Here is a 13433-nt window from a genome sequence, read left to right on the forward strand (position 1 = left end):
AAGAAAGAAAGAAAGAAAGAAAGAAAGAAAGAAAGAAAGAAAGAAAAAAAAAGAAAGAGCTTGTTTTCAACAAATAACACATGGTATTGAAGATAAACCATTGGATGCAAGGTCATGTGAACTGTTTGGAATCCCCTGAGACTGGCATTGTTGAATGTGGGTAGATATGAATCTGAACCCTTTTGCAAGATGAAATTTTAAAAGCTGGGATGAGGAAGTTGTGTCTGTTCAGTTACTGCTTAAATATGACCCTCAGCATGGCATAATTTGCTGGGCAATGTGGAGATGCTGAGAATTCAACAACATCTGGAGATCCACCTTATTTATAGAATGTAATACTGAGATGACCAAATTGGGTCTAATAAATATATTTAACTAGTTCCATATTAGTTTCCATTTTGGACTAAAGTGACTTCATAGTACATTCTTAAAAGATCTATTAGTACTATCAGTTTAATAACATACAAAACTATTTCACATGAAGATGTGCAACCTGCAGTTGGAGTAAACGGCTCTTCCTTGGGAACTCAAATATCATTTTCTATGTACAGACGCTACTGATGAGCACATAGCAAAAATTGTCAACTTAAGAAAATCTGTCCAGTTATCTGTCTCCCTTCTAAAAGAAATTGGTTCTGTTCAGGAACTTCATAAATGATAAATTCTGCTTTCAGAATTTGCTCTAAGTATGCAGTGGATCATATATGGATATACTTGGGTACCAAGTTAGTATAAATAATTATAGGAAAACCACAAAGAGCAGGCTTAGCCAGCCTTCTTTTTCAGAAGTGGGCTCCGAAGTGCTTTTAACAATTAACAGCCTTTGGCCAAATAATTTGAAATTTAGATAGTATGTCCAATCCATGAAACTTCCATTTCCAAGCTCCAACTTGTTCGTTGTTATAGGCTTTCCAGAAAATCAATTTGTAGAGCACTAATGTGTGATTATCCATATGCTAAGGGGAATCTGGAAGCCTTCTAGTTAGAATTTTTAACTGCAATTTCCCCTGAATCAAATGACATTTCAGCGTAGATAAATAACATTTTCAACTGAGTTTGGACCAGAAGGGAACATGACTGATAAATATTGCAGATACCTATTCCTGTTTCAAACAGGAATAGGCAGAGCCATCCTTTGTCTCTTAGGTATTTATATATTTATTGTATTTGTTTCCCCACTGTATGAGGCAAGCAGAGAATTATTTTTAAGTAGCAGAGTTCATTTTCAACTTTGAACAGCAGGAAGACCATATTGAAAACATTTCCCTCCCTCTCTCTTTTTAATATGCCAACTCTTTATAAATTGTATATTTACTCTTCCTAACACAATTTTCCTTGGAGCGATTAGTTGTTTTACTCTGCCTTCTTTTCCTTAACTCTGTCTAGTCTCTTTTCACTGCCAACAAGTATCATTCCCTTATCCATGACAGAGTGACAAAAGGCTTGGGATTAAAAAAATAAATAAAACTAAACTAAAAATAAAACGAATGGAAGAGGATTTACTCTGATTGCTGCATTGTCAGCAATTATAGGCAGGTGTCCTGAAATATATAGCTTCCCTTTCTATTGCTTGTGGCTGATGGGAATCGTAGTCCAAAGATAAGTGAAGGGCACTTGATTGCCTGAATTAAGGTCACATATAGGTTGCCCTGGACTTATGGCAACTGAGCCCCAAATTTCTGTGTCTATGCAAGGCAGTTGTTAAGTGAGTTGTGCCCCCTTTTATGGCCCTTTTTGCCACAATTTTTAAGGGAATCACTTCAATTGTTAAGTAAATCATTTGGTTAAGTGAATCTGGCTTCTCTCATTGACTTTGCTTGTTGGAAGGCAGCTGGGAAGCTTACAAATGGTGATCATGTGACCCTGGGACACTGCAGCTGTGATAAATACATGCCAGTTGCCAAACGCCTGAATTTTGATCATGTGACCATAGGGATGCTGCAACAGTTATAAGTGTGAAAACTGGTCATAAGTCAACTTTTTCAGTGCTGTTTAACTTTGAATGGACACACCAAACTAATGGTTGTAAGTCAAGGAATAACTGCATTGCAGGACATTTTGGTTCTTCTTGTCAATGGGAAGGAAAATTCTACTAAAGAGAGTATACTTAGTACACTACCCTGAATTATAGCTTTACCTTTTGAATAAATTATGGTGTTATATACTCCCTTACTTATTTTTCAGAGGCAAGCTCCGTTGAAGAGTTTCACAGGATCCACGCTTATTTAAATCTAACCAATTTATTCACTAGTTCATTTATATTTGAACATATTAATTTACAATTAAATTATCTTAAAGAAGGAGTCCTATAAAAGTGGAAGTGTAAATATTTTCTGTGACCAAGGCAGTTTTCTGTATTTCTTTTATAATCTCGTTTGCATGAATCCAGTAAAGATTTTTGGCTATGTACTCTGTTGAAGAGTTTCACAGGATTCACCTTTATTTAAATCTAACCAATTTATATTAACTAATTCATTTATATTTGAACAGATTAGTTTACAATTAAATATTTGATATATCCATATTAATTTATTTTTACAGCTATCTCTCAAAGAAGACTAAGTTTATTAATTTCATTATTACACATTCATTGAAGAAAGCAGTTTACCTCATGTTATGTTCACAGCAGACAGCACAAAATAGAAATGTTTTATTCTGATGTCAACTACTGCTGGCATGTGCATTTTGTGTGAACACCCCTTCCCTCACCCTTGTTTTAAGTAGCAAGAGTGCTCAAATTACAAATCTTAGGAAAACAACTTCAGCATGCTCAATGTAACTAAGAATATTTAATTTTGAAAACATGCAAAGGATGTATTTAGAAGATGGCTTGTTCATATAACCATAACATTTTTGAAAGGTGCATATGACCGGAGTATATGTTGTATAAATCTTTCAATAGCTTCTGGATACCAGTCACTTGGAAAGAATAGTGGGAAGCTATTCCCATATCAATGTATAGCCCCTGTGCAAAACAAAATGCTGTATTTGTGCTCTAGTCTCTTAGAACAATTTTAAAACTGATTTTACTGCTGTTTGTTGTGTTATTATCTTAAAGAAAGAGCCCTATAAAACTGGAAGTGTAAATATTTTCTGTGACCAAGGCAGTTTTCTGTATTTCTTTTATAATCTCGTTTGCATGAATCCAATAAAAAATTTGGCTCTTTTTATATTCTAAGCTCTGTGGTTTTTTTTTTAGACCTACAGATTTTATTTCTCCCAGCAAAACTTCATCTGCAATGAAACATGCTTAGTGTAAGAATAGGAAAATATTTTATCAAAGCTTGTTTCTCTCCTCCTGTGTATATGTATCTCAACCTGAATACAAGTAGTCCTTGACTTATAACCACAACGAAGCCCAAAATTTCCACTGCTAAGCAAGACAGTTGTTAAGTGAGTTTTACCCCATTGTATGACTTTTCTTGCCATAGTTGTTAAGTGAATCACTGCACTTGTTAATGAAACGGCTGTTAAGTGCTTCCCCATTTGGCTTTGCTTGTTGGGAGGTGACCACATGACCACTGCAATTATCACAAATATGAGCCAGTTGCCAAGCGTCCAAATTTGTTCACGTGACCATGGGGATGCTGTCATAAGTGTGAAAAATGGTCATAGGTTTTTTTTCCCCCAGTGTCCTTGTAACTTTGTACTAAACAAATGGTTGTAAGTCAAGGACTACCTGTAGTACTGTAAAACGTTATCTGGACTTAAGGCTAATACAGTACCTGGTTTCCCATTCTAATGGGGGGCCGTGGGCCTCCTGCGTATCTCGGTGACATAAAAGGCTGTAAGCATATAAAAATAGTTGAGTGGCAATGAATGTTTAAAAGTGGAAGTCAACATTTTGCACTCTTATTTGTACATGCACATGAAAAATGACTCCTTCACACACACTATATACACATATTTCATTAACTATTTTTGTGGTAGTCTAAACCAACCCAATTATAAATGTAACATCCTGCATTCCATGCAACTTATAATTTGACAAATATATACAAAAGCAGATTAAATTAAAAAAGAAAACCACCTGTTGGTAAGTATTTTATTTCAAAATTTCTGGGGTATGTGTGTATGCGTTACGTGGGTGTTATATATTTTAAACTTTGGCAGTTGTAGATTCAACTGTTAAAATTAACCCAGAACATCTGTACTGGATATTTTTTTACAGAGTTTGTTAAAATGAAAATGAGGCTTAAGAAGGGTTGAGTTTAAAATATTCCAATGACAGGTTGTGAAAACATGTTCTTAAACCATATTCAGAAAAAAAAAAGAGGAAAAGTCATATTTGCATGTAAATTAGCATCCGTGAAATGTAAAGCTGTTTTCCTAAACTGATATCAATAAAACAAGTTGAACCCACAAAAAAAAGCAGATGTCTTAATGGAGATGGAATGAAATAAGCATTTGGGGCCCTCAGCTTGAGTAGAAATAAATCTGCAAAGTTACTGGGATGATCCTGGAGCCTCATATAATGAAGTTAATGGAAGAGAAGAAGCACCCCCACATGCTAAAAAGTTTCACTCACAACACACTTATCACCAGATTCAAGGTTTTACCTGACTGTGGGGTCCCATCATGCTGTTGGGGTTATGAGGTGGAGGCTGTGCGTGTGGCGAGGGCTGAGAGCCAGGCGGTCCCTGTTAGATTGAATAAAAGGTGGTTTTAGATCAGATACATCCATATGCAAGGAAAGAATTGGCTTAATATTTATATCTATAAAAGTGAAATACCACTCATGCATCATCACAAAATCTCCAGAACTGTAAAGCCTACAAACTTGAAATTTGGCACTCTTGGCTTCTAGGTGCTCACTAAGAAAGGATTTGTTGAAATGACCATCAGAGCATTAGTATTTTGCATATTATTATTAACACGCTCTGATGCTAAGGACTTCTACTCCCCCTCTCCACCTGAAAAGAAATCTGTTCCAAATTCCAAACACAAGCAGAGGAGTTTCAGTTTCAGAGCACCAAGCAGCTTTAGTACAGAACAGTTGCTAAGCCACGCCCAGGCTCCTTGCTGTCTCCTCCTTCCTCACACAGCAAATACTGTTTCAGTTTCCAAACAGCCCTCAACTCTCTCACACACTGACAGGCCGCTAACCAGATGCATACCAATGGATGCTGGTAGGCAGAGGCACAATTCCCCTCCCCAAACTAAGCCCAACCACATAGTTTCATAGCAAAGCACGGGTATCGAGCTAGGGAGTTGATAAACCTTACCAAACAAATAGTTTGTTTCTATGTTTTACTAACTGAAGAAGAACAGCTATGCCCATCAGAAGAGCTTTTAGATTATAAAGAAAGGGAAAGAAAGGAAGAGGATTTGGGCCATAATGAACCATTTAGTTTTGGTCCCCATAATTGCACATCATTCTTGAAAATGCCACTGAAATTCTTCTAATAACACTGACATCAGATAGCAAACAACAAATGAACATTATTATTTAGCCATTTCTCTTAGGATTCTGAGTAATGGATAGAATGGGTTTCTTTGGTAATTGCAATATCTGGATTAGAAATCATTAATGAATATTCTGTTGCCTTATCGCTTGGCCCAATGCGACCCAACGTTCACGGACAGCTTAAAATACATGCAATTTGTAGCAAGGTGAGCAAACATTTTTATTGCCACACCTTACTAAATACAAACTGTGATCTCAGTTAATACAGTATCTTCCAAATAGTTTAAATATTCCCTTGTCCAGACTCACTAAAAATTGCACACATGGCACCACAGAAATGCAGCATGTCTACCAAGTCTGTCCTGGTATCTTCCTGCAGTAAAACATGTTTTCCCCAAGCTATGTTAATCAGACATTTTGCCTAAGCCCAACATGTAGCAAATTTGCTCTGATGGTATGAATAGTGATGTAGAGTCGGACCACACAGATTTTCTGTCTGAAAAGAGTATCTACTGATGCAAGCCTCACTTTTCCTCAATATTGGATCACCGGTAAATGCATTTGTTTAAATATTTGAGGAATGCGCCAAACAATTTGTTCACTCACAATCCTGTCATAGTAAATTAGCATTTTATTTTCACTTGCCACGCAGCTCACAGGAGAAAAAACAAAGAGAGAGGGTGTTTAAATATTTCTTCTGCTTCAGAGTACTTCCAATCTAGAAATTTGCGGCAACAGTAGCAAATGAACAGGGGTGTTTTACAATAGGTCTCTACATTCAAAATTGAGACGTCCAACAAATAGGGAAAAACATTTGTTTCAACTGAGAACAAGCCCATTGTGTCAAGCTATCTCAAGCCAGACATGCTTTAACAAAAAGGAACCATGGAATGCTTTGGTTGTTCTGATTATCGGATAAAGCAAAACCCAGATGGAGCAAGTAAGAAAAAGCTGATCTGCACTGGCCTCTTTTCTCATTTTGGCTGTTCCCGGTATGGCACATAGTAGCCTCGCCTGCCACAAACTTCTCAGAACTGTCTCCCTCCCCATTAAAGGCCAATGTTCTCAGCTGTTTTTTTGTTTTTTGTTTTGCCATTCTCTTTCACCCCGATCAACCCAACCCTCTTTCTGTCTGGAACAAAACGACCCCTTTTCTTGTTCCGAAGGTGTTTTTTTTCCAAAATTCAATTGGACCTTCTTGTGTCCCCACCCCCACTTTGAAAATGTTTCACTTCTCATCCAAGAAGCTTTTTCAATTCTTGGATGAGAAGAAGCGAAACATTTTCAAAGGGGGAAAATCCCCCAAGAAAGTCCAGTTATTTTTTTTGGAAAAAGCATCTTTGGAAGAACCATGATATTCTGCATGATTGACAATCTCCACAGAAGCTTACAACCTCTTTCCTTCACTTGCACAGAAAAACAACAACACTTAAAACATTCACTTTTCAGCTCAGGTATAGATCTACTTGCTCCCACAAGTTGTTCCATACAAGATCAATTCATGACATCATCATCACCACCACCACCACCACCACCACCACTACTATTCATTGCACAACCAGCCAGATGTTCAGACTGGGTTTGCCATTTTTGTCTACCTATCAAGTCCTTAACCAAGGACTTGGGATAGGCAAATCTGGATGTTTGATGGTATTATAGATATCGCTGCAGGATGGAAGCTGTTCCAAGTAAAGCTGCCTTCTGCAATTGACTGATGGCAAATTTGTCAATGCCTATTCAAGTGGTGCTCCAGTTGTTTTGGGGATGATGATGATGAATGGAGTGGCTTGCATATGCAAAACTACAGCACAGCCTTTTTGAGAGATTTCTGCTTATGTTCTCAAACCCTGATTAACTATTCGGTGACCCAAATAAACTTTTTTGACTACTGATTGGGAAAACACTGTATTTCCTCGGAAGGAAGGAAAAACATGTTTTTATGGTTTTAGCTCAGTAATGCTACAAGTCCAGACTAGTTAGATTAAACACATTATTCACTTCAGAGAATTTGAACTTCTTTTCTGGAGTGAGGCCTGAAACTTGGATATCCAAATTCAGACTAGGAGGGACATATGTTGCTTGTTTAATTTTTTTTTTTTTGTTCTTGCAAATAAAAACAAATTTGTAATTGATCTGGAAAGCAAATACGATTTGTAAGTACATTAGGAGAAACAGCCACACACACTTCAGGAAGAGCCAGCGAACAGATGTTCTATACCTGCCATGTTAGTAATTTCAACAAGTGTTCGCCTTCTAGCTGCTGCCAGCAATGGCACGGTTTGTTACCATGAGCAATTTTCTTAATTAACAGACATTAATTAGCCATTTAGCAATTTTGCAAGCATTTGTTTAGCAGCTTTCCTAAACATGAATACCACTGTGATAATGGTACTGATTAGAGGGTCCCCTAATTAACAGTACAGGGAAGGAAAATTGAAATCACATAAATTTAAAAGGGGAGGGGAAGTTAATGAAGGCAGGACATATTTGCACCTGCAAATCTTTTGTACAAAGGAAACTTGAGTGCAATATAAATAAAGGAGAAAAAGAATTGTTGAAGAGTTAACACAGAAAGATACAAACAGAAATCTAAACAGAAGCACACTCTCTGCTGATCCTCCAGGTTATATTTAACCTGAAAAAAAAACTGATTTCCCATCGAATTAATAGGGTCTATTGTGTGCAGGGTGCTAATGTTTGCTCATTAACTCTTCATTTAACTGAAGGCTCAGAGTTCCTCACATCTTATCTTCACTCTGGTATCCTTGTTTTAGCACTGATAGCCAAACAATGACACAATGATGTACAAAAGACACACACGCCTCAAACTATTGCATTTCCTTTTTAAATAATTATATACAATGAATAGGCAAGAATTAGGATCCTGCCTTCTAATACTACCCAGGAAAAGCAGTAAGATCTTCATGTACGACTTTCATACCCAACACATAACACATATATTTGGTATGCGCCATTGTTACTTATGTTTGAGAAAAATGTTCAGACTACATAGAAATGTGATCTTAATTACTGTGTGCTCTACCAATATTAGTATCTATCTGGAAAGGAATCTTTAAAGGGTCTCTGACAGTGGTCAAGAGAAAGTAAAAATTAAGACTATTTAACTAGAAATAGAAAATAATGTTTTATATATATATAAAAGGAGGGACATATATATATTCATTCTTAAGTTTTCGCGGGTACTTACATGTATGGCATTCAGCTTTGTTCGGGTATTTTCCCATGTCATTGTAGTTGTGCTTTTAAAGTTGTAGCAACGTTTCGGCAGAATCTCATCTGCCATTAGAAGAAGCCTGATGATGGCAGATGAGATTCTGCCTCAAACGCTTGTTACGACTTTAAAAGCACAACTACAATGACGTGGAAAATACCCGAACAAAGCTGAATGCCATACTACATACATACATATATATATGTGCTGATGCCCTTAAAATGCTTTCCTAATTATTTTAGTCTTTTAGCTATGTAAGCTGAATGCCAACCAAAAAAATCACTAAATGATTTTGTTCATGGGCTTGTAATAATTCTCTCCCAATATCCAACCCAGAAGAACGACAGCATGAAATGTCTAATTATCAAAACAGACTGGAATTGGTATGTACTTGTTCCTTTGTCCTGTTTTCAGTGATGGTGGTTTCTTTTTCCTAACCAGATTTGTTGTGAACATGCAGAATCTATATGATACATGTAATGTGTATAAAGCATGCATTTTGGAGCAGAATGTACAACACAAAGTTCTTGTATGATACCCTAAGTAGCATGTAAAAACTTGCCACCAAAACCATTCTAGTAAAAATGATTGTTTAATTTCAGAAGGAAATTTCTCATTTAATTTTTGCCACAGAAATGTATTTACCATTCACCATTTATGCATTTATTTATGTGTGGGTGGGAGTGTGGGGTTGGGAGGAGAGAGATAGAAGAGGGGGAGAGAGCGCTATCCAGGAAAATCCAGAATTTGAAATATGAACTTGAATTACTCATTCCTTTCACCAAACTAGTTTTTATTTTTAAAAGCGTTAAAGTAAATAATACCTGCTATCTAGGATTTAACCTCAGTGATTTAGTACACTGCTTTGCTTTTTAGCCACTCAAGAAAAATGTTCTGTGTTTGTGACATACAATTTTGAAGCAGAAATAATCAGCTGTTAATTGAAACGAGTCATAAAAATGACAAAACCGTTTTCTTCTCCAAATGTATTATCAGTTAGCTACTAAAGGAAACAAAACAACAACAAAAAACAGCTTCTAGAAAGCTCAAAGAAACCATCTAATGACTTCAAACTTATTTATTACAACTACCAGCAAAATTAACTGTATCCACTGAATGTTCATACACACATTTTACACACAGCTGTAAAATGTTTACCTTTGTATCCTACCACACTATTGTATTCCCCAAACTATAATATCCAAGCTTCGTATACTCATAGATCTAGACAGAATTCTACATATTCTTTTCATTCACTTATCTAATTTTATCAAGCAATTTTTTATGATTCTCCTACTTTTAAAGGGTAGCTTCAAAGATAAACTACCAACCAAAAAGAAATTTGTCCATAAGTTTATAACTAATGCAACCCAACACATCTTCTTCTTCCTATTTTCCCCACAACAACCACCCTGTGAGGTGGGCTGGCCTAAGAGAAAGTGACTGGCCCAAAGTCATCCAGTTAGCAATCATTCCCTCTCAGCCCAGCTCACCTCATAAGGTATGGTCTTAATCACATCACCAAATAATTAAGCTGCAATGCTCACCAGTCTACATTACTGACCATAGGCAATACCAAATTAAATGGATACTAATTCCACTCAGCAGCATTACAAGATATATTATCTATACACTAATATCATTAGAGCCAGCTTGGTGTAGTAGTTAAGGTCCCAGACTAGAAACCAAGAGATTGTGAATTATAGTTCTACCTCAGGCTCAAAGCCAGTTGGGTGACTTTAGGCCTGTCACCCTCAATCTTAGAAACCAGACAATGGCAAATCACAAAAATATTGACAAGAAAACTGTAGGGACTTGTCCAGCATTTGCTCGAAGTTAACACTGACTCAAAGATATAAATAAAACAAAACTAAATGTCAGTATACATGAAAGATTTGTCAACTATAGTTGAAAGAGAGAAGCAGACCAAAGGATTTCAGGATCATATGTTCCTGCTTTGAGCTAATTTAACTATTAGTTTCTGACTGGCACAGTACTAATCAGTAATATAACTGGATTATATTCCTTAACGTATATCTCATAATTCCAGTCTAGAAAGTCATTCAACTGGTCTTAGCTACACTTAATACAGATACCAACTCTCATATCATAACAGAATTTAAGGTAAGCAAATTGTTTCTGCTGTTCTATGTAGGTAAGTGGCTTGGCAAGGGATACTGTGATTTCATGGCCTTCTCCTGATCACTTAACCACAGTTTAAGACAGCCAATACAGTTCCCATTATCTGAATTGTGCAGGACAAATAGCTCTGCTCTAGTGGAAAAAATCACTTGGTTAAAAGATGGCAAGATATGAGATGTGGGGCTTGTACAAGTAGTGCTTTTGAAACACATCAATCAATTACTCACAAACGCAACAAATTTGTAAGATCTTTTTTTAATTCAAAATATTTAGACTTAGAAGAGATTTGGAAAAGTGGAAGGAGAATCTCAGACCACTAAGAGTAGGCAATGGAATGACAGATGAAATCAGTAATGGCAAGTACTACCTGCTAAGTGATTCACTTGGAGGGATAATCACACTCACTAGAGACATGGAAATGGATCTTAATGTACATACAGCTTTTTCACACAGCTGCTCATTATTCTGCATTCACCACAAGGACAATGGAAAGTGACTACTCCCATCCATCCACCTTTCCAATTCATGAATGGCGTAGACTTACAACAGCTACAGAGAAGCTCCATCTCTTATGTTTTATAGCAATAAACATCAAAATTCATTCAAATATTGTGCTTCGGTGATGAAATAACTGTTATGTTGGATTAATGTAATTAAGTGGGGGGGGGGGGAAGGCTGATAACTCTTTTAAATTGATGTGAGAATTTGGTTCCCTCAGGATTCCGTGATGGACAGCAGCAGAGGCTTTTTTTTTTTTTAAAGGGGGGGAATATCTTTAATAAGTCAATTAAGAAGGCACAAAATACACTAGCTTTCATGTTGAATATCTCGCATAAAATGATGGAATAATAGTTATAGTCCAATAAATGATTAACAATGATAATTATACACACACACACACAATGGATAATATAAGAATTTATACAAACTATAAGTGAGGACTACGGAGATGAAGCACAAAAGACTTGTAACCAACCGACATACTGTACGTAACTGGAAGATGGTTTTATGTTTTATGTTTTGTTTGTGTATGTTTGTTTAAAAATAAAAATTCTTAATTAAAAAAATACACTAGCTTTCAAGATAATCAAGTTACTGTATTTCATAATGTAAAATGTTATGAAATAGGTTGGGGAAGAGAAATAAAGGGTGGCTTGATGTTAGAAATTATGAGGGATGAAGGAACACTTTAAGTGGGCTGTAGGTAGGGATCTGAATACTGTGTAAATATTTAAAGCTGGGTATAGAGGAACAATGTGTCCTGGATGCTAGAGACTTGCACTTGTGTGCCTCCCTTGGCCTCCTCAGTTGCCATAGCCCTTTGTGGGTTTGTTGTGGTTGAGATCTCCCTCATTAAAGCTTGTTTTGTCTGCACGACACGTGTGACTAGTTTTGTTCTTAGGGGACATTTTTGGCAGAGTGGCCGGTTGCTGGGATGGTAAGGGAAGATATAGAAAGTTTTTCAGCAGCTCCTCTGACAGTTTGCTATGGTAGTTACTTTGGGGAACTTATTAAGCAGTCATGCTGGTTAGGGAAAAGCAAAGCAGGTAGCATGTAGGAAGGTGTACATGGAAAAGGGGTTTCTGGTGATCACTGTAAGCTTTGTATGCATTGTGGCTTGGGGTACTGTATGTTCTCCTTTCCTCCGCTCTTCCAGTTTGGATTCTCTCTTTTCCTTTAATATCTACTGATGCTTCCCTGACCAATAGGAATGGACCGGTGATATCATGGAATGTTATTGTACTTTTCTACTGCAAGGGCTCATGGGATACTAAGCATTTTGTGGACAAAAAGGGCATATTCCTCACTTTCTTCAGGATGCTGTGACATTTCAAATGGATGATGCATTACAATGAAAAGGAAACGTAATAATTCCCTCCTACCCCATCCTTTTAAATACAAAACTGTATTTGAACTTGCCTCTGTGGATAAATAAAATATATGGATTTTCTGGAAATAGAAACTAGAGCTTACTAGGTGCAGCATCTGCTTTACAATGTTTCGACCCTCTTCTTCCTGTTAGCAATTAGCCCAATTTCGATTACATAAGTATCTTCCAATAGTGTGGAATCCAACTGTTGTATGATTAACATTTGATATTATTCAAAAAAAATGGCAATCAGTCAAAGCAGTCTATTTTATTTATCACTTGAAATGAATGTATTCTGATTTAGCAATGGCATTTCAAACAGGACTTACTGATGTTTCATATTTGGTAATAATATGGCCTTTGCATTGTATCTTTGTTTATAGATTGTTAGCGAAGCATCTGATCAATCACAATTGAAAACAAGGTGAAACAGTCCATCTCCAGAAGTGCAAATTCCTTCTAAAGCCCTCAAATTTATTAGCGTTGGCACAGCAAACACATGTCATTTTTAGCTGAAGGATAAGATACATACATAAAAAAAATCAATGTAAAAAGTAGGTTTTATTTTAATTGGAGACATGTTCTGAGTAACATCAATAGAATTGGCACCTATAATATATATGGACCTTGAAAAGTTTCACGAGAAATAAGTCTTTGATCTCAATCGATGAACCAGGGATTATTTGAAAGAAGCTATCTTGGGGAACTAAGAATGGCCCCAATTTAGAAAGGACAGCCTCCATTTAAAAGGTTGTCAACATGGCACCCATCGGTGATAGCAC

The 13433-nt window shown here is 36.5% G+C and overlaps 1 protein-coding gene across 5 annotated transcripts in view; it reads right to left on the minus strand.

The window, feature by feature from the left end:
* The window catches only part of SSBP3 (single stranded DNA binding protein 3), a 195645-nt gene that overhangs the window by 15843 nt on the left and 166369 nt on the right, over window positions 1-13433 (minus strand). For 3 of the 5 annotated variants that reach the window (XM_087960312.1, XM_026665905.2, XM_026665904.2), the window contains exons 6-7: window positions 4560-4640; window positions 3726-3785 (exon numbers count right to left, since the gene is read on the minus strand). In XM_087960312.1, the coding sequence (XP_087816438.1) occupies window positions 3726-3785; window positions 4560-4640 (141 nt within the window). The remainder of the gene's footprint in view (window positions 1-3725; window positions 3786-4559; window positions 4641-13433) is intronic. The other 2 variants (XM_026665908.2, XM_026665907.2) reach the window with 1 other exon arrangement.

This window comes from Notechis scutatus, chromosome 3 (assembly GCF_049901735.1).
Source record: "Notechis scutatus isolate UNSWTSFEM ecotype Mainland chromosome 3, rNotScu1.2, whole genome shotgun sequence".
In the NCBI taxonomy this organism is placed as follows: Eukaryota; Metazoa; Chordata; class Lepidosauria; order Squamata; family Elapidae; genus Notechis; species Notechis scutatus.